At 47.8% G+C, this 26,581-nt stretch overlaps 1 protein-coding gene across 50 annotated transcripts in view; it reads right to left on the bottom strand.

Annotated features, from left to right (window-relative positions):
- Positions 1–8,051: 8,051 nt before the first annotated feature.
- PPP6R3 (protein phosphatase 6 regulatory subunit 3) overlaps positions 8,052–26,581 on the bottom strand; it is a 146,649-nt gene continuing 128,119 nt past the window's right edge. For 21 of the 50 annotated variants that reach the window (XM_078341607.1, XM_078341620.1, XM_078341610.1 and 18 more), the window contains 6 exons: positions 23,145–23,298; positions 21,702–21,808; positions 20,217–20,367; positions 13,709–13,726; positions 13,312–13,431; positions 8,052–10,294 (listed from right to left, as the gene is read on the bottom strand). In XM_078341607.1, coding sequence (XP_078197733.1) covers positions 10,213–10,294; positions 13,312–13,431; positions 13,709–13,726; positions 20,217–20,367; positions 21,702–21,808; positions 23,145–23,298 — 632 coding nt within the window. In that variant the 3' untranslated portion in view covers positions 8,052–10,212. The remainder of the gene's footprint in view (positions 10,295–13,311; positions 13,432–13,708; positions 13,727–20,216; positions 20,368–21,701; positions 21,809–23,144; positions 23,299–26,581) is intronic. The other 29 variants (XM_078341616.1, XM_078341632.1, XM_078341639.1 and 26 more) reach the window with 3 other exon arrangements.

The following is a 26,581-nucleotide window of genomic DNA, read 5'->3' as shown; positions in this document are numbered from 1 at the left end:
TTTCGCTGTTGTTACCCAGGCTGGAGTGCAATGGCACAATCTTGGCTCACCGCAACCTCTGCCTCCTGGGTTCAAGCAATTCTCCTGCCTCAGCTTCCTGAGTAGCTGGGACTACAGGCGCGCGCCACCATGCCCAGCTAATTTTTGTGTTTTTTTAGTAGAGATGGGGTTTCACCGTGTCGGGCAGGATGGTCTCGATCTCTTGACCTCATGATCCCCCCGCCTCAGCCTCCCAAAGTGCTGGGATTGTAGGTGTGAGCCACCACGCCCGGCCTGTTTTTTGGTTTTTTTTTTTTTTTTTTTTTTAAGAGACGAAGTCTCATTCTGTAGTTCTGTCGCCCAGGCTGGAGTGCAGTGGCACAATATTGGCTTACTGCAATTTCCACCTCCCAGGTTAAGCAATTATCTGCCGTAGCCCTCCGAGTAGCTGGGATTACAGGCATGTGCCACCACACCTGGCTCATTTTTGTACTTTTAGTAGAGATAGGGTTTCACCATGTTGGCCAGGCTGGTCTTGAACTCCTGACCTCTTGATCCACCCGCCTTGGACTCCCAAAGTGCTGGGATTACAGGCGTGAGCCACCATGCCCAGCCAGGAATTTTTCTAATTTCCTTTTTAGATTATTCATTGGTATCATATAGAAATGCCACTAACGTGTGTGTTTTGAGCAGGGTCTTGTAATACTGCCCAGGCTGGAGTACAGTTACATGATCATAGTTCACTGCAGCCTCAATCTCCCAGGCTCAAGCAATCCTCCCATCTCAGCCTCCCGAAGTGATGGGATTACAGTTGTGAGCCACTGCACTCAGCTGATTTTTGTGTATTGACTTTGTATTCTGCTACTTTGCTGAATTCATTTACGAGTTCTAATAGTTTTTGTGTGTGTGTGTGTGGACACTTTAGGGCTTTCTACATTTTAAAACCTCTTATTATCTGCAAACAGATAATTTTACTTCTTCGTTTCCAAATTGAATGCCTTGTATTTTTTTTTTTTTTTAACCTGGCAACTTTCATTTAAACCTTGTATTTCCTTTTCTTCTTAATTTCTCTGGCTGGTCTCTGTTGAAAGAAGTGGTGAAAGAGGGCACCCCTGCCTTGTTCCTGTTCTTAGAGGAAAATCTTTGTCTTTTACTAATGAGTCAAATGTTTTTCACGTATGGCTTTTACGCTGATGTAGCTTCCTTCTGTTTCTTGTTTAATGTTTTCAACTTTTTTTTTTTGAGACAGGGTCTTGCTCTCTCATGCCGGCAGGATCGCTGCCTTGACTTGACTGGTTCAAGCAATCCTTCCACCTCAGCCTTCTGAGCAGTTGGGACCACAGGCACGCACCACCACACCTAGCTAATTTTTTAAACTTTTTGTAGAAGCAGGGTCTCGCCACATTCCCCAGTGTGGTCTTGAACTCCTGGGCTCAAGTAGTCTAGTTGTAAAAAGTTTAAAGTCAGTTTTTTAAAAGTCCAACTTTGTTTTTTTTTTTTTTTTTTTTTGAGACAGAGTTTCACTGTTGTCACCCAGACTGGGGTGCAATGGTGTGATCTCGGCTCACTGCAACCTCCGCCTTCTGGGTTCAAGCAATTCTCCTGCCTCAGCCTCCCGAGTAGCTGGGACTACAGGCGCGCACCACCATGCCCAGCTAAATTTTTGTATTTTTAGTAGAGATGGGGTTTCACTTTGTTGACCAGGATGGTCTCGATCTCTTGACCTCGTGATCCGTCCAAGTCTGCCTCCCAAAGTGTTCGGATTACAGGCGTGAGCCACTGTGCCGAGCATGTTACAATTTTAGTAGGGATGGGTTTTGCCACATTGGCCAGGCTTGTCTCAAGTTATCTTGGCCTCAAGTTACCCGCCTGCCTCAGCCTCCCAAAGTGCTGGGATTACAGGCTTGAAACACCGCGCCCGGCCTTTAACATGTCTTTGAGATTTATACACACTGCTGCATTCATCGCAATTCACTCCAATTGGTTACTCAGTAGAAGTCCATCCGATGACTGTACCAAAATCTCCATATCCACCTTCCCGTTAAACATATTACCAATAAAGTGACATAAACATGCTGGTACAAATCTTCCGTGGACATATATTTGCAGTAAGTATCTAGGAGAGTCTGCAAGAGTATGTCTTTTAAAACCCCCAAACTTGGCCGGGCGCGGTGGCTCACGCCTGTAATCCCAGCACTCTGGGAGGCCGAGGCGGGTGGATCACAAGGTCAAGAGATCGAGACCATCCTGGTCAACATGGTGAAACCCCATCTCTACTAAAAATACAAAAAATTAGCTGGGCGTGGTGGCACGTGCCTGTAATCCCAGCTACTCGGGAGGCTGAGGCAGGAGAATTGCCTGAACCCAGGAGGCAGAGGTTGCGGTGAGCCGAGATCGGGCCACTGCATTCCAGCCTGGGTAACAAGAGCGAAACTCCGTCTCAAAAAATAAAATAAACAAAAAAATAAAACCCCCAAACCAAAAAAAATGACAGATTTGCCCACCAGTTTTTTAACTGGACATACTAGACAGCAATAGGTGAATTCCAGCAGCTGCACATTCGCATTAATGTTGGTGATGTCTTCTTCAAAATGGGACTTTTGAGACTCTAACTTGCACTCCATAGGGAGTTATGATGCTGAACAGCTTTTCGTGTTCTTACTGGCTACTCATGTATACACAGGTCCCTGATTTAAGATGGTTCGATTTAGGGTTTTGGGACTTTATGATGGTGTGAAAGCATTAAGCACTCAGCAGAAGCTACACTCTGAATTCTGATCTTTTCCTGAGCTAGTGATGGATCGCGACCTGGCACCCTCCTGCAGTGCTGAGTGGTGCAGGAGTGCCAGTCCCAGCCAACTGTGCCATCACGAGGGGAAGCGGCCGGCATGGCATCCTAAGTCAGGGAACATATGTACCTCCTTTGTGAATATCTGTGTTCAAGTCTCTTGCTCGTTTGTTAGATTGGGCTTTTCATCTTAATTTTGATTTGCAGTTTTCTCCCCTATATCCGAGGTCTGAGACCTTTGTCAGGACACCCAGCGTGAAGTTTTGCCTGGCGTTGCTTGCTTTTCCATTTTCAAGAGCAGAAAACTTTCATGTTGATGAAGCCCAGTTTTTCTTCTATGGTATGTGCTCTGCATCTGAAGCAGCCTTTGCCCACCCCATAGTTTAGGTAATTTTTTCTTCTAAAAAGCTTCATTGTTTAAGTGCTCATGTTGGGACCTGCACCCTATTTTGGATGAATTTTTGAGTATCGTGTGCAGTAGGAATAAAGGGGCATCTCTTTCCATACAACAGCCAGTTTTATTCACAGACAGAGGTGGTGGTCAGATTAGGCACATGGGATGTAGCTGACCCCAGAAGCTGAAGGACAACAAAACCCATCCGATTCAGATGCTCGACTTTTCTGGAGGTAAAGGTTTTAAGTAACAGGCAGGATGGAAGTGGAAATTTAGAAAGGCTAGCAGGTGGCAGTATGGGGTTAAGTGAGTAAAAGTTAGCTAACATTTGTCGTAGTAAAAACTATTCTAAAGTCTTTGGACTTGTTCTTGTTGTTTCCCCATCTGACAGAAAAGGCTGAGACAGAGAAGTTAACCTGCCTAAGATCACACCACCACGAGTGGCTGAGTTGGGCTGTGATGAGTCACCTGGCTGGAGAGCTCACCCCCTTAGTTACATGATTGCCAGGGAGATGCCTGTGGACTCATCCGTGCAGAGGTGTGTGCTCAGACAGCTCAGAGTGAGAGACCTGCGAGCTCACGCGTGCAGAGGTGTGTGCTCAGACAGCTCAGAGACCTGCGAGCTCACGCGTGCAGAGGTGTGTGCCCAGACAGCTCAGAGTGAGACCTGTGAGCTCACGCATGCAGAGGTGTATGCCAGACAGCTCAGTGAGACCTGCGAGCTCACGCGTGCAGAGGTGTGTGCCCAGACAGCTCAGAGTGAGAGACCTGCGAGCTCACGCGTGCAGAGGTGTGTGCCCAGACAGCTCAGAGTGAGAGACCTGCGAGCTCACGCGTGCAGAGGTGTGTGCCAGACAGCTCAGAGAGACCTGCGAGCTCACGCGTGCAGAGGTGTGTGCCCAGACAGCTCAGAGAGACCTGCGAGCTCACGCGTGCAGAGGTGTGTGCCCAGACAGCTCAGAGTGAGACCTGTGAGCTCACGCGTGCAGAGGTGTGTGCTCAGACAGCTCAGAGTGAGAGACCTGCGAGCTCACGCGTGCAGAGGTGTGTGCTCAGACAGCTCAGAGTGAGAGACCTGCGAGCTCACGCGTGCAGAGGTGTGTGCCCAGACAGCTCAGAGTGAGAGACCTGCGAGCTCACGCGTGCAGAGGTGTATGCCAGACAGCTCAGAGACCTGTGAGCTCACGCGTGCAGAGGTGTGTGCCCAGACAGCTCAGAGACCTGTGAGCTCACGCGTGCAGAGGTGTATGCCAGACAGCTCAGAGACCTGTGAGCTCACGCGTGCAGAGGTGTGTGCCCAGACAGCTCAGAGAGACCTGCGAGCTCACGCGTGCAGAGGTGTGTGCCCAGACAGCTCAGTGAGACCTGCGAGCTCACCCGTGCAGAGGTGTGTGCCCAGACAGCTCAGAGAGACCTGCGAGCTCACGCGTGCAGAGGTGTGTGCCCAGACAGCTCAGAGTGAGAGACCTGCGAGCTCACCCGTGCAGAGGTGTGTGCCCAGACAGCTCAGAGTGAGAGACCTGCGAGCTCACGCGTGCAGAGGTGTGTGCTCAGACAGCTCAGAGTGAGAGACCTGCGAGCTCACGCGTGCAGAGGTGTGTGCCCAGACAGCTCAGAGACCTGCGAGCTCACCCGTGCAGAGGTGTGTGCTCAGACAGCTCAGAGTGAGAGACCTGCGAGCTCACGCGTGCAGAGGTGTGTGCTCAGACAGCTCAGAGTGAGAGACCTGCGAGCTCACGCGTGCAGAGGTGTGTGCCCAGACAGCTCAGAGACCTGCGAGCTCACCCGTGCAGAGGTGTGTGCTCAGACAGCTCAGAGTGAGAGACCTGCGAGCTCACGCGTGCAGAGGTGTGTGCTCAGACAGCTCAGAGTGAGAGACCTGCGAGCTCACGCGTGCAGAGGTGTGTGCCCAGACAGCTCAGAGACCTGCGAGCTCACCCGTGCAGAGGTGTGTGCCAGACAGCTCAGAGACCTGCGAGCTCACCCGTGCAGAGGTGTGTGCCCAGACAGCTCAGAGAGACCTGCGAGCTCACCCGTGCAGAGGTGTGTGCTCAGACAGCTCAGAGTGAGAGACCTGCGAGCTCACGCGTGCAGAGGTGTGTGCCCAGACAGCTCAGAGACCTGCGAGCTCACGCGTGCAGAGGTGTGTGCCCAGACAGCTCAGAGTGAGAGACCTGCGAGCTCACGCGTGCAGAGGTGTGTGCCCAGACAGCTCAGAGTGAGAGACCTGCGAGCTCACGCGTGCAGAGGTGTGTGCCCAGACAGCTCAGAGTGAGAGACCTGCGAGCTCACGCGTGCAGAGGTGTGTGCTCAGACAGCTCAGAGTGAGAGACCTGCGAGCTCATGCGTGCAGAGGTGTGTGCCCAGACAGCTCAGAGAGACCTGCGAGCTCACGCGTGCAGAGGTGTGTGCCCAGACAGCTCAGAGAGACCTGCGAGCTCACGCGTGCAGAGGTGTGTGCCCAGACAGCTCAGAGTGAGAGACCTGCGAGCTCACGCGTGCAGAGGTGTGTGCCCAGACAGCTCAGAGTGAGAGACCTGCGAGCTCACGCGTGCAGAGGTGTGTGCCCAGACAGCTCAGAGTGAGAGACCTGCGAGCTCACGCGTGCAGAGGTGTGTGCTCAGACAGCTCAGAGTGAGAGACCTGCGAGCTCACGCGTGCAGAGGTGTGTGCCCAGACAGCTCAGAGTGAGAGACCTGCGAGCTCACGCGTGCAGAGGTGTGTGCCCAGACAGCTCAGAGTGAGAGACCTGCGAGCTCACGCGTGCAGAGGTGTGTGCTCAGACAGCTCAGAGTGAGAGACCTGCGAGCTCACGCGTGCAGAGGTGTGTGCCCAGACAGCTCAGAGTGAGAGACCTGCGAGCTCACGCGTGCAGAGGTGTGTGCTCAGACAGCTCAGAGAGACCTGCGAGCTCACGCGTGCAGAGGTGTGTGCCCAGACAGCTCAGAGAGACCTGCGAGCTCACGCGTGCAGAGGTGTGTGCCCAGACAGCTCAGAGTGAGAGACCTGCGAGCTCACACGTGCAGAGGTGTGTGCCCAGACAGCTCAGAGTGAGAGACCTGCGAGCTCACGCGTGCAGAGGTGTGTGCTCAGACAGCTCAGAGACCTGCGAGCTCACGCGTGCAGAGGTGTGTGCCCAGACAGCTCAGAGTGAGACCTGTGAGCTCACGCATGCAGAGGTGTATGCCAGACAGCTCAGAGAGACCTGCGAGCTCACGCGTGCAGAGGTGTGTGCCCAGACAGCTCAGTGAGACCTGCGAGCTCACGCGTGCAGAGGTGTGTGCCCAGACAGCTCAGAGAGACCTGCGAGCTCACGCGTGCAGAGGTGTGTGCCCAGACAGCTCAGAGTGAGAGACCTGCGAGCTCACGCGTGCAGAGGTGTGTGCCCAGACAGCTCAGAGAGACCTGCGAGCTCACGCGTGCAGAGGTGTGTGCCCAGACAGCTCAGAGTGAGAGACCTGCGAGCTCACGCGTGCAGAGGTGTGTGCCCAGACAGCTCAGAGTGAGAGACCTGCGAGCTCACGCGTGCAGAGGTGTGTGCCCAGACAGCTCAGAGTGAGACCTGCGAGCTCACGCGTGCAGAGGTGTGTGCCCAGACAGCTCAGAGTGAGAGACCTGCGAGCTCACGCGTGCAGAGGTGTGTGCCCAGACAGCTCAGAGTGAGAGACCTGCGAGCTCACGCGTGCAGAGGTGTGTGCCCAGACAGCTCAGTGAGACCTGCGAGCTCACCCGTGCAGAGGTGTGTGCTCAGACAGCTCAGAGTGAGAGACCTGCGAGCTCACGCGTGCAGAGGTGTGTGCCCAGACAGCTCAGAGTGAGAGACCTGCGAGCTCACGCGTGCAGAGGTGTGTGCCCAGACAGCTCAGAGTGAGAGACCTGCGAGCTCACGCGTGCAGAGGTGTGTGCCCAGACAGCTCAGAGTGAGAGACCTGCGAGCTCACGCGTGCAGAGGTGTGTGCCCAGACAGCTCAGAGTGAGAGACCTGCGAGCTCACGCGTGCAGAGGTGTGTGCCCAGACAGCTCAGAGAGAGCTGCGAGCTCACGCATGCAGAGGTGTGTGCCCAGACAGCTCAGAGTGAGAGGCCTGCGGGCTCGCGCGTGCAGAGGTGTGTGCCCAGACAGCTCAGAGTGAGAGGCCTGCGGGCTCACGCGTGCAGAGGTGTGTGCCCAGACAGCTCAGAGTGAGAGGCCTGCGGGCTCACGCGTGCAGAGGTGTGTGCCCAGACAGCTCAGGGTGAGAGGCCTGCGGGCTCACGCGTGCAGAGGTGTGTGCCCAGACAGCTCAGAGTGAGAGGCCTGCGGGCTCACGCGTACAGAGGTGTGTGCCCAGACAGCTCAGAGTGAGAGGCCTGAGGGCTCACGCGTGCAGAGGTGCGAACTCAGCCGTACTCAGCGCAGTGAGAGATGCCTACGGGCCCAGGCACGCAGAGCTGTGTGCGCGCCCAGACAGCACAAAGGCTGTACAGAGGACCTGCTAGGAGGTAACGACTAGAGAACACGTGTTTAAGCAAATAGGTAAAGGGAAAATGCAAAATAAGGAGCTGTAATCAGCATCACATCATAAGAATCATTATGGAGCACCTGAGTGTGATTTGTTGGGCTGGGAGCCAAACAACACAGGTGGGGCGCACTGCCCGTGAAGGCAGCAGGCTGGTGGTCCAGAGGAACCCTTGGAGCCATCTCAACACTGAATGCCACGTCAGGTACTGCCTCTTCTGGGCCCCTGGGCTACGTCAGTGGGCAGGATGAGGCCCTGATCCCACAGAGGCCCCTTTCACATGCGCTGCAATGCGGTCTTTTCTCACACAGGACCTACTGTAACATGGGACCCAACAGCAGGACACATCAACCCATGTGTCCCCAAAAGCCCAAGCAACGTACAAGAGAAGGTTTCTAGAAACAAAGAATCAGGCTTTATTTTTGTTATTTTTAATACAGGTATTGTACTGTAGACATCTGTTAGTCTCGCAATTCAGTATGGCCGATACACAGAAATTAAAGTAGAAACAAAATGAGGGCACACTCACTCCTGTCCTCAGGTTGGCCTCTCCAACCCCCAAAAGAACTGTCCTCCCTGTTGTCTTATCCTTTCCCTGCTACGAAGACAAGCAAACCACAATGCCACCCCAAAGAAAAGAACCAGAGGCTCTCTCCCTAGCAGTCAGTGGGATGAAGCAAGACACTGTTACCTTGGGTGAGATGGAGAAGCCACCAGGTCCATACCACTGAGGCCACGTGTGCCACCACTGCAGCCAAACCCTGGCCATGGCCAGCAAAGCTCGAGACCAGAGCATGATATCCAGCAGCAATCCCCGAGGTCTAATGGCAGGTCAGGCAGCCCTGAGGCAAGGAGGAGGAGCTCTGTCCTCTGGGGGTGCTGGCTCCAGAGGTGGCCCAAGGATCGTCTCTTCAGAGAGGTGCTCACCCGGGAAAAAGGGTTCCTGAGGAGGCATGCAAAGGGCAAGGGAGCCCCCCCTTGCCACTTGTCCCAGCGCTTACTGCTGACTCCACTGTCCTTGGAGTGCTTGAGTCTCTACACCACTTCAAATGAAAAAGGAAATCAGAAATAAGGCATTAGCCGTTTGATTCTTTTATTTCCGTATGCAATGTCATGTTTAGGCACGCTGCTTGGGAGGCTATTTCTAAAAAACTGTTGGCCATTTTTCAGGATATCCTTTTGGTTTTAAATACTGGTCAGGAAAAACAAATGATGTAAAAATACATGAATAATTTTCTATTACAGAAATGAAAAACTGATTTGCATCTAAAAGTGCAAGAGGTGAAGTAATTTAACCCTTTCACCAGACGATATGGCAATATACAATATATTGCTTCAGTTGTTTGAGAAGGCTGTGATGTATTTTTATATTGACATAGAAAATTATAAATTACATTGAATTAGTATCCATAATCACTATATATATACACAAACCAGTTCTAAAAAAATACACTGGTTTAAATTTATGAGTGAAAATCTCACAAGGTACAGTAAACAATTAGCATGCTTCGGTGCCAGATTTTGATTTCTACTTTTAAAATACCAGCCTGTAAAATGAACGCACTCTAATGCCATTAGCAGCACGGGCATTTTCAACGGACTTGCCTACTACGATTTAGGTATGTTAAATATGCAGATTGCTCTGAAATGTTCATTGGTGATGCTTGTTAACAAGGTAAATTTTGGTGAATGGGTTAAAAGGCAGATGAACTACCGAAACAACAAAAAACAAAACAAAAGCCAAAAGCCAAAAAAAAAAAAAAAAAAAAAACCCAAACACAAGAACACAAGCCATATCAACTCCAAAGTCTAGTGTCTCACCTGTAGGAACATAATCATTTCAAGCAAACAAGACTTGAACGGAACATATGGCTTTACGACAACATCAAGTTATCAACTAAGTTGTAGCAATAAATACTTAATCTCTACCAATAGACTTACATTTTTGATCCATTTTAAACAATACAGAAAACAATTACCAATCAAAAACTGGTTATAAAAAGAACACCAAATATTTCTTATTCAAAATCACTTTTGCAAGTTATAACAACCAAAATAACACTTAGAGGCATTTCCATTCTCCGACTCCTTGCCAACCTGGAAGAAAAATGAATTGAGAATTTTTTACACGGTGAAAATGTAGGAAAACCGCCTAATACTTTGGTCACACTAATAACTGTCAAATAGTTATGTTTCAAATACAATAGCTCTGTGTATTCACTTTTATAAAACTATTCTTACAGCCATTTTAACTATAGCATTACTACTATTATTACATGGGCGGCAAGATCTTATTTCACAGGCTACCCATTATTTAGAACAATACAATATAAACATACGCAAAAATTCTTGGTATTTGTCAATGTGCAATATTTTTACACTTCTGAATTTCTCTGTACAATGTCTCAGAATCTAGAATATAAAGGTTGCTGGTCCTGATCCCTTGCAGAGTGAGTGCAGCAGTGACAGCTTGGTGGGCTCCAGCTGACCCCTCCAGAGCCCCTGAGTGGTGGCGGTCTGCAGTCTTCAGTCAGCAGTGGCAGTCGTCACCCATCATACAGGGCCATTCACTGAAGTGTCACCTGGTACGCTTGGCTGGTCAGTCCTAAGGAGCAACAGACAGACATCGGAGGCCCTTGCAGCAGAAATGAGAAAAACAAAACCTATTTCGCTGAGATCCCCAAGGGCAGGGAACATTTATTTTAATATTGTTTATCCCATGCTTAGACAAGACCTGGAACTTAGTTTTTAATAAAATGATATGTGAATGAATTGAGCTAAAGCGACAGAAAAATCTGAGTGGCATCTAAGCTTCATCACCAGGTGAGCAGGCATTCCCCAAGGGCTGCAGCAGAGCAGGTGCGCTGGGAGCAGCACCCCACCTCGACCTCCACGAAGAGCAGAGACAAGTTGAGTGGGGCACAGACTGTGGCTTCCAGAGCCTTCAGGAGCTATGTGCTCACCCCTCCTTCAAAAAAGCTTTTCTGTGACCCACAGATGAGAACCCACATACTATTTCACTTGGAAAACAGGATTCTGCTACTAGGAAAGCGGGGGGAAAAGAACATGAAAGAAAAGGTTTGCAAATAAACTACTGAAAACAAAGGTGTCCACTTGAAAAACATGTTCCCACAAAGCAAATGTCAGGCTCAGAACTGGGAGGGAAAAAGAGGTGGACAGTAGATAACAAAGTGTCTAGGTTTCGCCTTCCTGCCAAATATTACAATCTGAATATATAACATATTTTGGATGGCCTGACCAAAATTTTATAAAGGAGACTTGGGAAAGGATGCTGTGAGCAGTAACTGGGATGCCTGCAAACATTCCGAACATCCAGCTAGAATGCTTCCCATGCCTTATACCTGCTAGTTATACAGAGAGCCAAGAAGTCAGCTCTGCATACACGATGCACTCTGCTCACTTACACCTGATGGTGTCTCCATGTATGAGAGACAGAGGAACCGAGACTCTGGAACCAGACATAACCAGTGTATAACCTGCCTTCATTTAACAAGCTGAGTGAGCTTATCATTAGATTTCTTAGCCCCTCTCAGTTCTGTTTTCTCCTCTGTAAAAAGAGAAGATAACTCCCAACCCCCACCGCAGAGGGCTTCACTAGTACACATATGAAACAAGTACATAATGTGAGCAGCATGCGTGGCACACCAGAAGCACAAAGGACATGCCTGACAAAACAGTGTGAAAAGTGAGATCAGTGGCAACGCAATGCAGATCTTTAGATATGACAGTAATTAGCAGGCCTGCCAATCCAAGGAACTGCAGGATCTGGCTGGGACAGGAAGCACACAGGAGACAGGGGAGCTTCAATCTCCCCTGTTGTCACACATCCACGTCGCTTCAGAACACATGCAATCCATCAGGATGCACTCCAGGCCTGCCCGAACACCTGCTCCAAGTCTCTGGACCTTCTCAGAGACTCTCTCCCCAACACCCAGCTCACATGGACCCCTGTCCCTTCTTCATGGGTTCTTGGCCTCTTCACAGATGTGCCTTCAATGTGCCCCGAGATTACTAGATTAGCCATATGATGCAGCTTTATGATCCGGCCTAGACCAGTGGCCACGACACACAGATGTGTGTCAGATGGAAGAAGGGAAGATGGACAAAGGCGTGGACCTGGGTGATGCCCCTCTTCCTCCACTGGCTTACCCCACCTTTTCCTCCAGTCCTAGGCCTTGCAGGTTAGGACAGGGCTCTTCAGAGCAGGCATTCCCAGCCACAGAGAAGAGCAAGTGGCTTCCCTTTAGGCAAACAATTCTGTGCCCCCGGGAGCCAAGAAATACTCCAGAGCCTGTACATCCTTTATGTCAGAGAAATCAAGAATAATCCCCTGAAGCAACTGCCCCAAACTGGAATAGACCTGGACGATTCTGCCTTCTAGGCAGCCCTCAATACAAAGGAAATTTATAGGTCAAAATCAGAGAGCTGAGGTAACTGATTGGGAATTAGACCTATAAAGGACCATTTAAAAAAATACATTGAAAACCCCAAGAAAAAGAGTGACTTGCCCAATCCTTAGGAGCAGAGTTGGGGTGGCTTCCCTGGTGCTAGAGGGCCACCCTTCCTCTTCCCCGCAAGGCCTTCACTGGAGCCAACATGCTCAAATAGTTCTTAATTTGTTTTATATGCAAAAAAAATATTTTTAATCACAAAAACACAGGCTTTATTTCCACTACGATTTCCACAGGAGGAACACAAACAGCTTGCTACACGGTGAGTACAGGATTCGGAATCAACAAAGAGTGCCCCCTGCTGGTTCCCACTCGTTATGCTCTCACACAATGCTGGCAAGACTTTGGGGAGGATTTGGGGGCAGGGGTGGTTAAAACGTCCCTGAAATAGCTTTAAAGTCACTTTATTCCTTGTGCTATATTTGCTTACAGAAGTTATTTCTGGGAAGTGCTGACCAAAGCTCCCTGCGGTCCAGGGGCGTCTCCCCATCTTTGGGCCATGCTCAGTCTTGTGTAAGGCCCTGGCATGGGCTCCAGGTGGCTCAGGCTTAGACTGGCCTATCCCTTTAGACCACTGGCTCAGGCTAAGTGAAAGATGACTAGAAACAAAACACCACATTCCAGCTCACACGGATCTGGGAGTGGGCATCTCATACTGAAGACAACAGAGTCACTTAAGTGCTAAGAATTATGTAGCCCATGTATCAAAGGGCACCCAGGCAAGTTCTCCTTACGTCACACGGGCAGGATGGGGGGAAAAACGCACCACAATCTGCTTGTGCTTGGTGGCTGGATGACATTAGTGAGGCCAATGAGGACTCCAGTCCTGGAGGGGCTCAATGTCACCCTCAGCTCAGCACCTCACCAACAAGGGCGAGGAGACGCCTCTGATCAGAGCCACTTCTAAGAGTGAGTGACGTTAAAGAGTCTCTGGAAACTGGTTTTCGGCTTCTGCAGTAAGGAAAGGAACTGCTACTTCTAAGCTCTCAGCTCAGTCACCCTGACTACCCTAAGGACTGAGAAAACACTGTCCTGCCAAGTAAGTGGCCAAAGACTTGAGCACAGCTGTAAAAGATCCCTCTAGTCCCTATCCCTCCAGGCTTGTCCCCTCCCAACTCCCAGGAAGCAACAAGCAAGGTCTGAGCAAGGCCGGGGTGGGTCTGAGGAGGCAGGTGATTACCTCTGCTCGGGACTATTGCTGGGAGGCCGGGGCGCGGTGCACTTCACCTCTGCCGTCTCGGGGCTGTCCTCTGCATCTTTACAAGCAGCATCTTGAGAGGTAGACAGTTTCCCTTCCTCACTGCAGTAAAGAGGATAACAGGCACATCAAACACCCTGGGGACCAGCGCCTAGGCACCAGAGGATGAGGTCACATGCAGATGGCTCTGGAATTCATGACTGCCATGGAGGCAAAGCGCCCTGGGATTGAGCATGCGCAGGGTGCATGATCAAAGGGACCACAGGCAGTGACTGGGGAATCACAAAAGGAAAGGGTCACACACAGGTGGGAACCAAAAGAGGGACAATGTAATGTGGCTGGCGTCTGATAAAGAACGGTCCCATAACACTGTACATACCGATAGGATTTCAACACTCTGAAGCCCAGTGTGCAAAACAGAAAAAGAAATGTACAAGAGTTTCAGAATACTCCTAGAAATGAGGAATTTGGGGGAATAATATGTCCACGACTGCACGTAAGCAAAACTGCAGATTCGGTGAAGGTGTCAAAGAACCTGTTTGAAGGAATGAGTCTTCAGTTAAAGCACTTGGCTTTCGGGGCCACGCCCACCATTAAAACAGCACGACAGACCCCATCAGCTTGCTGGCTGGGAGCCTCAGTCACATGAGGAGGTCACCGTGTTGATTGCATCGGGTTTTCACGGTTCGAGTTGCCCTCGAACAATGCATAAGAAGCATAAATGCCATGAGGGAGAGGACGGGACAAAGAGGTGATCCTCAGGGCACAGAGGATTTGGGGAAAATGAGACCCAGAAGGACTGTATTTCCCCCTTAGATGGTTCTTCGTGGAGAAAGACACAGGAGACACTTTTCTCAGCTCAGTGGGCTGGAAATTTAGACTCTGCCTATTCCGTCTGGGATTCTCCTTTACACAATCAAAATGGCACTAATAAGAGTGAAAGGTCAGTTAGAGGTTCCCCGTGTAAAGGTCCATCTCTCAGAACTGAAATTCTGTCCTGGATTTTGCTTACGAAAAACCTCATATTGGAACGCTTTCTTGGGTAGCTTCCAGATAGTTTCAGGCAATTATAAGTAGGAAAATGAGCTAAAATCTTATGATGTAGTGATATCTGAATTACCTGGTTCCTTACTTTTTTTGTAAACTTAACTCTTCTTTACCCCCATTCTCCATTCCCTTCCCTTCAAAGCAACTATTCTAATGTGTTTATAATTCTAATTCTTTAAAAACATATAGTAATAATATATGCATATGCTGAGTCACTAACTGGGATTCAACCCTGTATCTCATTGTATCTGCCTCTTTAACTCAACAAGTCAGGGAGACCCACCATCCCCGCTGACTGTGGCACAGCACCTGTGGCGTGCGCCTACCACTCTGCATGGCTTCTCCCACCAAAGCTGCCCTCCACCTCCACGCACAGCGCTCCAATGACCGTCACAGTCCATGGCCCCTGGCAGACCTGTCTGGGCATGTCTCAGGGCTAGACACCAGGAGTGGAAATCTGCAGGCCATTTTTCTACCTACAAAGAACCCCAACGCTACTACCCAGAACGACTGCTCCGGTCTACATTCCTCACCAGCAGCCCTGCATGCTGCTGCCCGCCACACTCAGCATCATGCACCTCTACCTGCCGCCAGTATAAGAAGAATATCAGGTGCTACATTGTTATTTGTAATTCTCTGATGTGCTTCGAGCATTTTTTTTAAAGCTTTTAAGGTTTCTTTGTCTATAAACCCTTACCTTTTACCAATTTTCTGATTTGGGTTTCCTTCTTCTTACTAGTCTCTAGTAAGTCCTTGAATATTTAAGGTCAGTCTCTTGTTGATTTAGATATACAGATGTTTTTTCAGTTTGTCATTAGCCTCTTAATTTTGTCTGTAGCATTTTATCAACCAGAAATTCTTAACTTTAATATAATCTAACTCAATTCTGCATTTTAGTTTGTTTTTAAAGACTTTTTTTTTTTTTGCTTTGTTTCATTTTATTTTTCTGAAGAAGTCCTGCTAAGGCAGGAGGCTCACTTACAGGAGTTTGAGACCAGCCTGGGTCACAAAAATAAAAAAATAAACAAAAAATTAAGCTAGGAGTGGTAGCACACACCTGTAGTCCCAGCTATTTGGGAAGCTGAGGCGCGAGGACTGCTCCAGCTCAGGAGTTGGAGGTTACAGTGAGCTACGATTACACCATTGCATTCCAGCCTAGGTGACAGAGAGAGACCTCAACTTTAAAAAAAAAAAAAAGAAAGAAAGAAAGAAAAGAAAAACCTATACGAAAGTTAGCTGGGTGTGGTGGTACACACCTGTAATCCCAGCTACCTGGGTGGCTGAGGTACGAGAATTGCTTGCTTGGGCCTGGGAGGCAGAGGTTGCAGTGGCCTGAGATTGCACTCACTGCAAAAAAAAAAAAAAAAAAAAAAAAAACCACACACACACATACACACAAAACAACAACAAACCTGGATTAGATACAGACTGACAGATGATAGATAAGATTGACAGAGAGACGCCAGATAAATGAGGTAGATGCCAGACAGACAGAACACAAAGACGGACAGACGAACGGACAGACAGAGTCCCTTTCTGCTCATAGGTTCAAAAGACATTCTCTATTTCTTCTATTAACCATCATGAGACTCCAGCCTCTGGCCACATCTCATTACTCCAGTGTCTCAGTTTCCTTACCTGGAAAGCAGGGATAATAATCCTAGTACTTATGTTACAGGGCTCCTAAGAACAACCGATGAGTTGCCACACATGAATTGTGTAGAGAACAGGGCCTGGCGCACAGAAAGCACCAAACGTGTTCCTGTCTTTTGATCCAGCTGGAGTTGTTTTAGGATGCAGGTTAGGGAGGATCTCGCCTAACTTCCCTTTGGTGAGCCAGCCCTTCCTCCCCGCTCCCCGTTATCGAATCCTCGAGTCCATCACACTGACACCTGCACCTGTTTGGACACTAATAGCCAAACTGTCCCAATCACTGGCTTTGCAGCCTGACTCAGTATCTGGAAGGGCAAGTCTCTTTTTCAGCCTTCTGATTATCTCTAAGCAATTTGGGAACCTTTATTTTTCCATATAAATTTTAGAGTGTTAAGTTCCTTCTAAAAATCCGACTGAAATTTGGATTGAGACTGCGTTAACCATGATGGCAGGTGTCTTTGCAGCACTATGCTATGCCATGGTCTCCACTTGTCCACATTTCTTCAAGTTTTCTCTAGAGACTCTGGTTAAGATCATTCCTGAATAATTTATATTTTGATGTATTTTGGAATGCTTTGCTTTTTATTATAAGTTGTGGTTGCTTACTAGTAGAGAAAACAACTAATGATTTTTAAAACTGGTTTCTTGTAAGAATTGGCGTTACTGAATTCTTACTAGTTACAAGCTGCTACTGACTTGGTTGCAGCTAATCATTACCACCTTCAAGAGCAATGGTCTTATCTCTCTTCCTCCTGATCTTTATCTAGACCTCTATTTCCTCTCCTTTCCGGGATGGCCTAGTACCGCAATGAAAATGGACATCCTTATTTGGTCTTCATCTTACAGTGCATGAATCGAATATTTCCTCGCTAAGTTTAACTGTCGCTGTAGCACTTTGGTATTGGTATTAAACTTATACCGAATTAAAGAAATTCCTGGCTGGGCGCAGTGGCTCATGTCTGTAATCCCGGCACTTTGGGAGGTGGAGGCAGGTAGATTGCTTGGGCTCAGGAGCTTGAGACCAGCCTGGGCAATATGGTGAAATCCCCTCACTACTCTCCCTGCCCCCCCCCAAAAATACAAAAATTTGCTGGGTGTGGCGATGTGTCCCTGTAGTCCCAGTCCCAGCTACTTGGGAGACTGAGGTGGGAAGATGGCTTGAGACCAGGAGGCAGAGATTGCAGTGAGCCGAGATCACACCACTGCACTCATCTCGAAGAAGAAAGGAGAAAGGAGGAGGAGGAGGAGGAGAAGAAATCAACTTCTGTTACTGGCTTGCTCAGTTTTAATCATACATAGCTATGGAACGTTATAAAAAAAATCAAATGACTTTCAGTCTAATACCATATATTGAAGATTATAAACTGAGAGATTTCTCTGACTTTGAGCCACCCTTGCCTTCCAGGATAAACCCGAACTAATCAATATAAATTACTTTGAATACACTGTTGGATCCAGTCAGCAATTTCCTTACACAGAATTTTTTCATTCAGTGACCTGTAAGTGACAGAACTGGTCATTTTCTGTAGTTATCCTTATCTGGTTTTGGAATTAAGATTTACTGCCCTCATAAAATGAGCCAGGCAGGTTTTGTGCTTCTTCTGTTTTCTCTAACAACTTAAGATAGGAATTGGTAATCTGGTGAGCATGAAAGAGCATTTACCTAACACTGTGACTGACAGGTCCCCTTTACTCTGGGTTTGGTTTACTCCGTTTTCCTCCACACACGGTTGCTCGTTTGCATCGTTTGCCCATTTAAAAAACTGGGACTATCTCTTATTGACATTAGGTTCTTTCTAGTATCCTGGCTACTGGTTCTTTACTGGTTGTGGCTTGTCTTTTCATTTTATGTCTTCTGGATACTAAAAATTAAAGTCAAATTTACCAATATTTTCCTTTATGGTTTGGCTTTTTATGGTTAAAAAATGCCTACTCCCAAACCGTAAAGATATTCTCTTTTGTGATCTTCTAAAAGCTGTATAGTCATACTTTTCATATTTATGTTGAGACAAAATATCTCATTTTATTTTTCTACTAAGTGGATAATCACTATTTACTAGTTCATTCTTTCCTCACTGAATTATAATGGCATTCTAACATGTATCAAGTTCATGCAGCAGGGGGGTCTCTGTATAATTCTTTGGCAACGCCACACCATCTCCGTAGCTTAGCACGTTTTTTTTGAGACAGGGTCTCATTTTGTACCCCATGCTGGAGTGCAGTGGGGAACACAGCTCACTGCAGCCTCAACCTCAGCCCCCTCAAGTAGCTGGGACAACAGGCATGCACCACAATCACCTAATTTTTGTATTTTTTGTAGAGACAGGGTTTTGCCACGTTGCCTAGGCTGGTCTCAAACTCCTGGGCTCAACGGATCTGCCCACCAACTCCTCCTAAAGTGCTGGGATTACAGGTGTGAGACACCACCCTTGGACAGCTTTACTAAGTCTTGATATCTAATACGATAAAAACCCCTACTTTTTTCTTTAAAATATTTTTGGCTATTCCTGGCTCTCTTTGGTCTTCTTTATGACTATTACACTCAGTTTCTCAATTTCCATGAAAATCTCTATTGGGATTTTGATGAAAATTTCATTACTTTCATAGACTAACTTGTTCAGAAATGCTAGAGGTTTACATTAACAAACATGGCAAATCTTGGTTTTTATATTTAGGTCTTCAATATATTCATCAATGAGGCTTTAAATGATTTTCCCATAAAGGTCATATTCCTAGTTATAGATAAGGTTTTACATTTTTATTAAGAACAAACAGGTGTCTATGAAATATCTTTTATTGGTTTATAGGATGCAAGTGATTTGGTTTTTTTTGGTATGCTGCATTTGCTAAGGCCACCAGCACAGTGCTGAAGACAAGTAGCAACTGCTGACCCCACTTTCTGGTTCCTGTCTTTCAAAAAAATACTTTTAATGCCTCACTGTGAAGAATAAAGTCTACTCTAGTTTCTAGAGATACTTACCAGCTTCACCTACATACTTTCTATTCCTAGGCTGCAGAGAAAACCATAAACAGCTTTACTTTTTATTTAAATGCTTTTCTCCTTCTATCTGTCAATTACTTTCAATAATTTTTACCATGTATACATTGGTGTTTACATTGTGTCACACTGGTACACATATCCTTAATCATGACTTAAAAATACTTTGCTACATTTGGTTTGTTAGCTTTTAACTTAAAAGTTTTGAGAAGGTGGTGGCTCAAGCCTGTAATCCCAGCACTTTAGGAGGCTGAAGCAGGTGGATCACGAGGTCAGGAGATTGAGACCATCCTGGCCAACATGGTGAAATCCCATCTCTACTAAAAATACAAAAATCAGCTGGGCATGGTGGTGTGCACCTGTAGTCCCAGCTACTCAGGAGTCTGAGGCAGGAGAATTGCTTGAACCCATGAGGCGGAGGTTGCAGTGAGCCGAAATCACGCCACTGCACTCCAGCCTGGTGACAGAGTGAGACTCTGTCTCAAAAAAAAAAAAAAAGAAAAGTTTTGGGAATAAATGCTTATGTATGACATCAGCCTATAGTCGGTCTTCTTCTTTCCCTCCTTGTTCTGTAGCGGCCTCACAGAAAGCTGGGAAGCATTCCTTCTTGTAATGGCTGAAATGGTCTCTGTAGGAATGAGGACTAAAGCTCTAAGCACAGGCTTAGCTGCAGTCCTTAAGTTTTGATAAATGTTTTTCCCATTTTCTCTTGGTTTTTGGTTTTTAATATCCATTACAATTCCGTTTTTGAGTTTAAAAGTGAGGTCAATTTCCAAACGTCACTTTTTGTAAAGCTATCATTTTGCTATTGAATTTTCATGACTGCATTATGTCCAGAGATAATCATCTGTATGTTACTGAAACTGATTCTCATGGGCCATGCTCTGTAGCTGCTACACAAGCCAATTTCTACTCTGATTAAAGATTTATCCATTTTCATAGCTCTGTCAAACTGCTAGACTAAAATACAGTCTTCTGAACACACATATATGGGAGAAAAGGCACTTAGGGGTCTAAACTCTCCATCTCTTCATTAAGATTTACTGTGTTTAATGGAGACACTAGAAAGACAACAAGCTAATATCTGAACATTCGTTTGGATCAAATCAAAAAATTTAATGTTTGAGGTTTCTCCCCTACCATCCTCCCAACGACCTGAAGCTGCCAGCAGGGTCTCACCCCTGGTTACCTTTTGAAGACCGCAGTCTCTGTCTTGGCATCTACAGTGAGGCTGAGTGTTTCCTTCATGCCGCCATTCATCACTGTCTCAGTTACCTTGTCTGTACTTTCTGCATCATCCTCTCCATCAGAGCTGGCTTCCATGGCCACACTGCCTGGCACTGAAAAGGAAACAGGTGACAGTCACACACAGCAAGGCTGAAAAGGAACTGGCACCTGCTACTGTCCAAACCCAACTACCCAATGCGACATCTACTGCTTGTAGAAAACAGTGAGATGGCGTCTGCCTGCCGTTGCCTGGGCCACATTCTTGATGGGTATAGACTTCTTCAAGATGCCCAGTAAAGAGGGGTTTCATGGGTTTTCTTTACTAGAGATTAGCGAGTCCCTTATATCCCTCCCAACTTAGCATCCACCTCCATACCCAGCTTCTCCCAGCAGACGTGTGCTCCTAACTGTTCCAGGCTGGGGCAGAGCAGGGAGCTACACAGTCCACCCTCACTCGTCTTCCTCAGCTGGGCTCTATTTGCTTTTCTTTGTTTTTAAAATGACTTTCTTGTAGCGTTGCTGATGGATCATTCCTTTGTTATCTAATAGGAAGCCCCTGGCTGAGGTGGGGCTTCCTGGATTCAAACACTGACATCACCACTTCCTAGCTGTGACTACTTGGACGAGGAACCTCATCTATAGCCTCAGTTTCCTTATCCAGAAAACGGGGATCAGTGCACCCACTCACAGAACCACTGAGGAATAAAATGCGGGAACCTGTAGCAAAGGGAGAAGGACGAAACTGGCATTCGTTACTGGTTTTATTCCTTTCCCTTGTCCCTGGAAAGGAGGGTTCTTAGACCCTCTACCTGCATCTCATTTCTTTTTATAAGAACTCACTCCCTGCTCCCACCTCATGATTCCTGTCCTCCACGTCCTTTCAGTTCCCATCACACTCCCTTTGCTAGCATCCCCCTCCTCCCAAGCTCTGTCCATCAAGGTAAAAACAGTTCAGGGCCAGTGCAAGGAACGCACGTGACTAGGTGGAGTAACGGGAAAACCGCTGGACTTTAGAGATTCGCAGGGCTATTCAATGCTTATAATGGTGAAGTGAAAATAAACAGCCCCACAGCTCTAAACAAACCCAGATACACCCTCGTGCTTGAGCAAAGCAAACTCCAAGGGACAACTACACACAGGCTTGGCTGCACATGTCTAATTCCAGTTTTATTCACCCTGGGCGCTATGGGCTCAGGCATTCTTCCTTCCAGGCCTCAGTCTCCTATCTGCACACCACATGCCTGGTGACTTAGAGCCCTTACTCCTTCCAGAGTCAGCATGCTGTGGTTCCAGAAGGGCAGGCCCGATTTCTTTCCTCAGCTGCCCTGTGGACATCAGACACCATCGCACTACCCTGGCTCCACTAGCCCCTGAGCCTGAGAGTCAAGTCTAGTTTGACAAAGCAGCCACATGGCCCTGCCATGTGCCCAGGCCTCTCTGCACACACCTTCTGGCTGCACTGCCAGGGGAGCCGCACTGGGAGTCAGAGGGTCCATGGGTTCAGTGCTGGTTTCCATTTCCACTGGAGAATTACTCCTTAAAGAATCTTTTGTGCTTTCAAAAAAGAGAAAATTCAGATGTTAGCAGCAGGGAACGGCCCTCAGTTACCCCATGATTCACAATAAGGCTTTACAAGTTTCTGCTGGGAGACATTAGCATCGGTGTAAGAGTCACTGAGTGCCAGTAGCTGCTCAAAGGAGGTGAGTGTGGGCAGGCAAACGTTCTGTTACATCAGCAGGGGAGTAAGACGGGGACTCCGTGGAGCATTCCAGACAGGCTCATAATGTCCCAAGCTCTCATCCCACCACTGTCACCAGGAGGCTCTCAGGGCTTGGACAGCAAAGATACACACTGCACAAGAGCAACTGTGTTTACCAGGCTGACTGGTTCTACAAAAACCTTGATTTATCTTGAGGCACACTGCCTGGGAGAGACTGGCTTCCTTAATATTTGTTGTCGGAATTGTGGAAACAGTAAAAAAACACCAAATGCCTGAGCAGCAAGGGCTGGGGGCAAGGGAGATAACTGCACTTCTTTTACCCCCCACTCCCATGTTGCAACACCCCTCAACAAACCCAGATATGTGCTCACAGAGGGTAAAGAGAAGGAAGCTGCTTCAGTCACACCCTCAAGTAACCAAAGGCTCTTATTCTCCAGTTATAAACAGAACAAAAAGAGGAGAAGGTGGAAATGTATGTCCTGTACTGAAAAGCGGGGTAGATTAAATAACTCAATGTTCTGGAGGCATTTTGCACAAATCTCACTTGTACCTCTGAGGAGTAACTTAATGCTATTATTTCAGTTACTCTGCAACACGGTTTCAGCGTATCCTCTGGTGTGTCTAAGACAGTAACTGTTGTCAGCCCAAAACGGTTTGTCTTCCTATCTTCCGAGTTACCAATGATTGTGAGCCCTTAGCTGATAGCACTGGACTGGCTGCAAGTGAAATATAAGTTCCTATTACCTACTGAGTTCAAGGTACATATTGCAGTTTCCTGCCACACCCCACAGAGAGGTGCTGTGCCCGAGGATTTCCCAGCTTGACCTCACTCATGTTCTCCTCAATTCTGTCCTGACAGCTCTGTGAAGCCAGAAAAGCCCATGGAGCTGCCCTCTTCTGCTGCATCCTGCTAACTCCCTGGGACCACATCCTCCCAGGCTACTCTGTTCAAGAACGACTCCCATTTCCACTTCATCCAGGAGGAAAGGAAAGGAAGACGGTGTTTTCATAGCTGTGTCAACATCTGCCCCGTGCTGATGGTTAATCTTCCTCAGGACCGTATATTCAACTTGCAAGTAAGTTAAGGTGAAGAACACTCATTAACAGCAAACGCCTGAGCATGCCCAGGTTCCCCGTGGAAGGGCACAGAGACAGCACATGTTCGCTCACCTCAGGGAAGACGTGAACTCTGAAAAAGAAGCCCAGCCTGTCTCTTTAGTTGGCATCGGCTCCTCTGTGCTCCAGACGTCAGAGCCCACAGAGTCCAATGGAGCACCATGAGTTGTCTCCATTGGGACATCAAAGTTAGCTGACCAGTTGGGTGCTAAAAAGAGGAGAGAAATTTTATTTGAAAAACACCTCAGTCGTTTCATGTACCACAGTATTTTTCAAAAAAACATCAGCAATGACAAAAGAGACCGGAGCTGTAGGAGAAGGCAGGCAGGAGCAGACAGTGCACAGTCACACCTGGAGGGTACTCTAACAACGCCCTGGTATTTTCAAACAGCCCATTTCCAACAACCGTTCCAAAAGAAATACTACACAGAGATTCAAAGCTACATACACAAAGAGGGGTTAATGTTGATTTCTTAGTTTTGACAAATGCACCATGACTATATTCATAATGAGGGAAGCTAAGTGAAGGGTATATGGGAACTTACTATCTTGGCAACATTTCTACAAATCTAAATTATTTGAAAGGAAAAACATTATTTTTCTAAAAAAAGAATACATTGGTTATTCAACTCCAATAAACTAGGGACAACCTAATGATTCCAGGGCTGGCTCACTTCGCTCATTCCACAGGCTCCCTGCAGTACACTGTGGTTGGGCCTCCCAAGTCCTGCAGACTTGGGTCTGGCCTCGGACTGGAATGGCAGGACTTCCTTGGGCAAACTTGCAATCTGTGGGGCTCTTCTTACCATGGCTGCCTGCTAGCCAAGTTTGGATCTAATCTGCAGGTGTCTCTTTAAATGTCACCTCCTCAGACATGTGTCCCTTCTGATGAAGTCAGGTCTCTGTGATTCTGCTCTAACTGCACACCATGCTTTTCCTTCACAGAGTGCTGAATCCTCAATTTCTTGCTGGGGACAAGCCGGATGTGGGAACCACTGCATTCCATCAGGATTATTATCGTCATTAGGAAGCTCTGGGCTGCAAGAAGGAATGCTAGGCAACCTGGCATAAGCTATTTAAGGGCTTATCCCAGACACAAGTGACTAAGAAGTACCTGTGTAGAACAGAAATGTTCTGATTTGAAAGACAGACTTGACTGTGACTTTGAGCAAGGCATTTGACTTCATCTGTTCGATTTCGTAACAACTATAAACATCAAAGGAGGACCTGCGCAGAGCAGGCATTTAATTAGGGTGCACTCCATGCTTCTTGCCCACCTACCTGTGTGAGTGTCGCAGGGCTCCACTGACACTGAGAAGGAGTAAATGCTTGAATGTTTGAAAATCTTACCTGGGCTGGGTGCGGTGGTTCACACCTGTAATTCCAGCACTTTGGGAGGTCGAGGACAGATCACATGAGGTCAGGAGATTGAGACCATCCTGGCCAACATGGTGAAACCCTGTCTCTACTAAAATACAAAAAATTAGCCAGGCACGGTGGCACGTGCTTGTAGTCCCAGCTACGTGGGAGGCTGAGACAGGGGAATCACTTGAACCCAGGAGGCAGAGGTTGCAGCGAGCCGAGATCACGCCACTGCACTCCAACCTGACGACAGAGCTAGAATCTGTCTCAAAAAGAGGAGGAGGGGAGGGGCCTCCGAAAGAAGCCACAGAGACTGGTGAAGTGGCAAAGGTTCTCTGAGGTAGCCCTGTAGCCCTGACAGAGAATCATCCCCAACTCTACCCACTTGTGCTTCCAGAGATCTGATGATGTAAAAGCAGCTTTTTCCAAGAAGCAGAGAAGCAGGAGGCCTGTTCCCTGCTACACTGAACTCTAGGAGCTGGGTAAACACACATCATCCAGGGCGCTTGTGTCCCCGGCTCCTCATCCCCATACCCAGGCTCACAGTCCAGCCAGTGTGTTTCTCCCTCTGTGTCACTTAACCATACCCAGCCCCCTAAAAGAATCAAAGATTCCAGAATGTCACTCAGCCTTAAAACAGAAGGAAATCCTATATACACCACAGCAGGGATGAACTCTGAAGACATTGTGCTAAGTGAAACAAGTCCGTCACAAAGACAAATACTGTATGATTCCATTTATATGCGATCCCTAGGCTAGTCACCCCATCGAAACAGAGTAGAATGGAAGCTGCTAGGACTGGGGAAGTGGAAATGGGGAACTGTCTAATGGGTAGAGAGCTTCAGTTGGGGATGAAACAGTTCTAGAGCTCTGTTACACAACAATGTAAATACACTACTCAACTGGACTGTTTTTCCCCCAGATGAGTCTTGCTCTGTTTCCCAGGCTGGAGTGCAGTGGCATGATCTCAACTCACTGCATTCACAGGTTCAAGCGATTCTCCTGCCTCTCAGGCTCCCGAGTAGCTGGGACTACAGGTGTGTGCTACCATGTCCAGCTGATTTTTTTTTTTTAGTAGAGACAAGGTTTCACCATATTGGCCAGGCTGGTCTGGAACACCTGGCTTCAAATGATCCACCTGTCTCGGCCTCCCTAAAGTGCTGAGCCACTGCACCCAGCACCAAACTATACGTTTAAAAAGAAAAAACCCTATGGATTCCAGAGCCAAGAGATCAGAGCATCTGCCCTGCCTCCCCCTCACAACTCCCTGCTGCCTGGAGCCCATCTCACAGTTTTCATTATTTCTCATTATACTCTTATGTTTAACAGTGAAATGACTTCGTGGCTCTCCTGTCTCTCATGTGTTTTCTCATCCCATTTTTAACACTGTTGCCGTGAGTGATGTCCTGGAACAGTCCCAATAATGAGCTTAGTCAAATCTTCACGGCTTCCTACAACCTTCAGAACACAACTCTTGATCTGGCCTCTAGCCTTAGCTCCTGCCACCTCATCCCCGAGCCATGCAAAACAGTGCATTCTGGGCCTTCCAATTAATTGTCTTCTCTCTCACATGGGCAAATCCCTACTTGTTCTTCAGCCTCACACCTGCCTGCCTCTACAAAGATGCCTAGTGGAGGGCTCCCCTCTTCTAGCATCCTGTCCCCAGCCCCGTGTCCTGCCCATCTGTTTCCCCAGCAGACCCCAAGTCCCTGGAGGCAGGGTCTGTGGCCCATCCGCAGTCACACGCCTACGGCATACAGTAGGAACCTAAACTAGGCATGCTGATTTAAACTGAATTACGGAGAGAAAAGTCCACTTCCTCCTCCTGAGGAGGGTGGGCTGGAAAAGGGGCAGCAGAGATAAGATCTCTTCTTCTTCCATCTCCAGTTTCCTTATGTGCAACCTGTGGCAGTTTGCTGGATGATTGCTCATGTCTCATCCAGCTCTGAGGTCACCACAAGGTCCACCTCAGCTGAGCTTCAGCCTCTGGGACGTAACATAAAAAAAGGCCTGGTGGGGCAATCGGAGACTGGCCAGGCTTGGGGCAAGCCTTGCTATCAGCCCACATTGCTCCTTCAAATGGATGTCTGCTTCCCAAACCTTTAAAAGTTTCAAAAGCATTTTTAAAA

Source organism: Callithrix jacchus, chromosome 10, assembly GCF_049354715.1.
Source record: "Callithrix jacchus isolate 240 chromosome 10, calJac240_pri, whole genome shotgun sequence".
Lineage (NCBI taxonomy): Eukaryota > Metazoa > Chordata > Mammalia > Primates > Cebidae > Callithrix > Callithrix jacchus.
The sequence above is the reverse complement of the archived record's forward strand: the minus strand, read 5'-3'. Positions and strand labels throughout refer to the sequence as shown.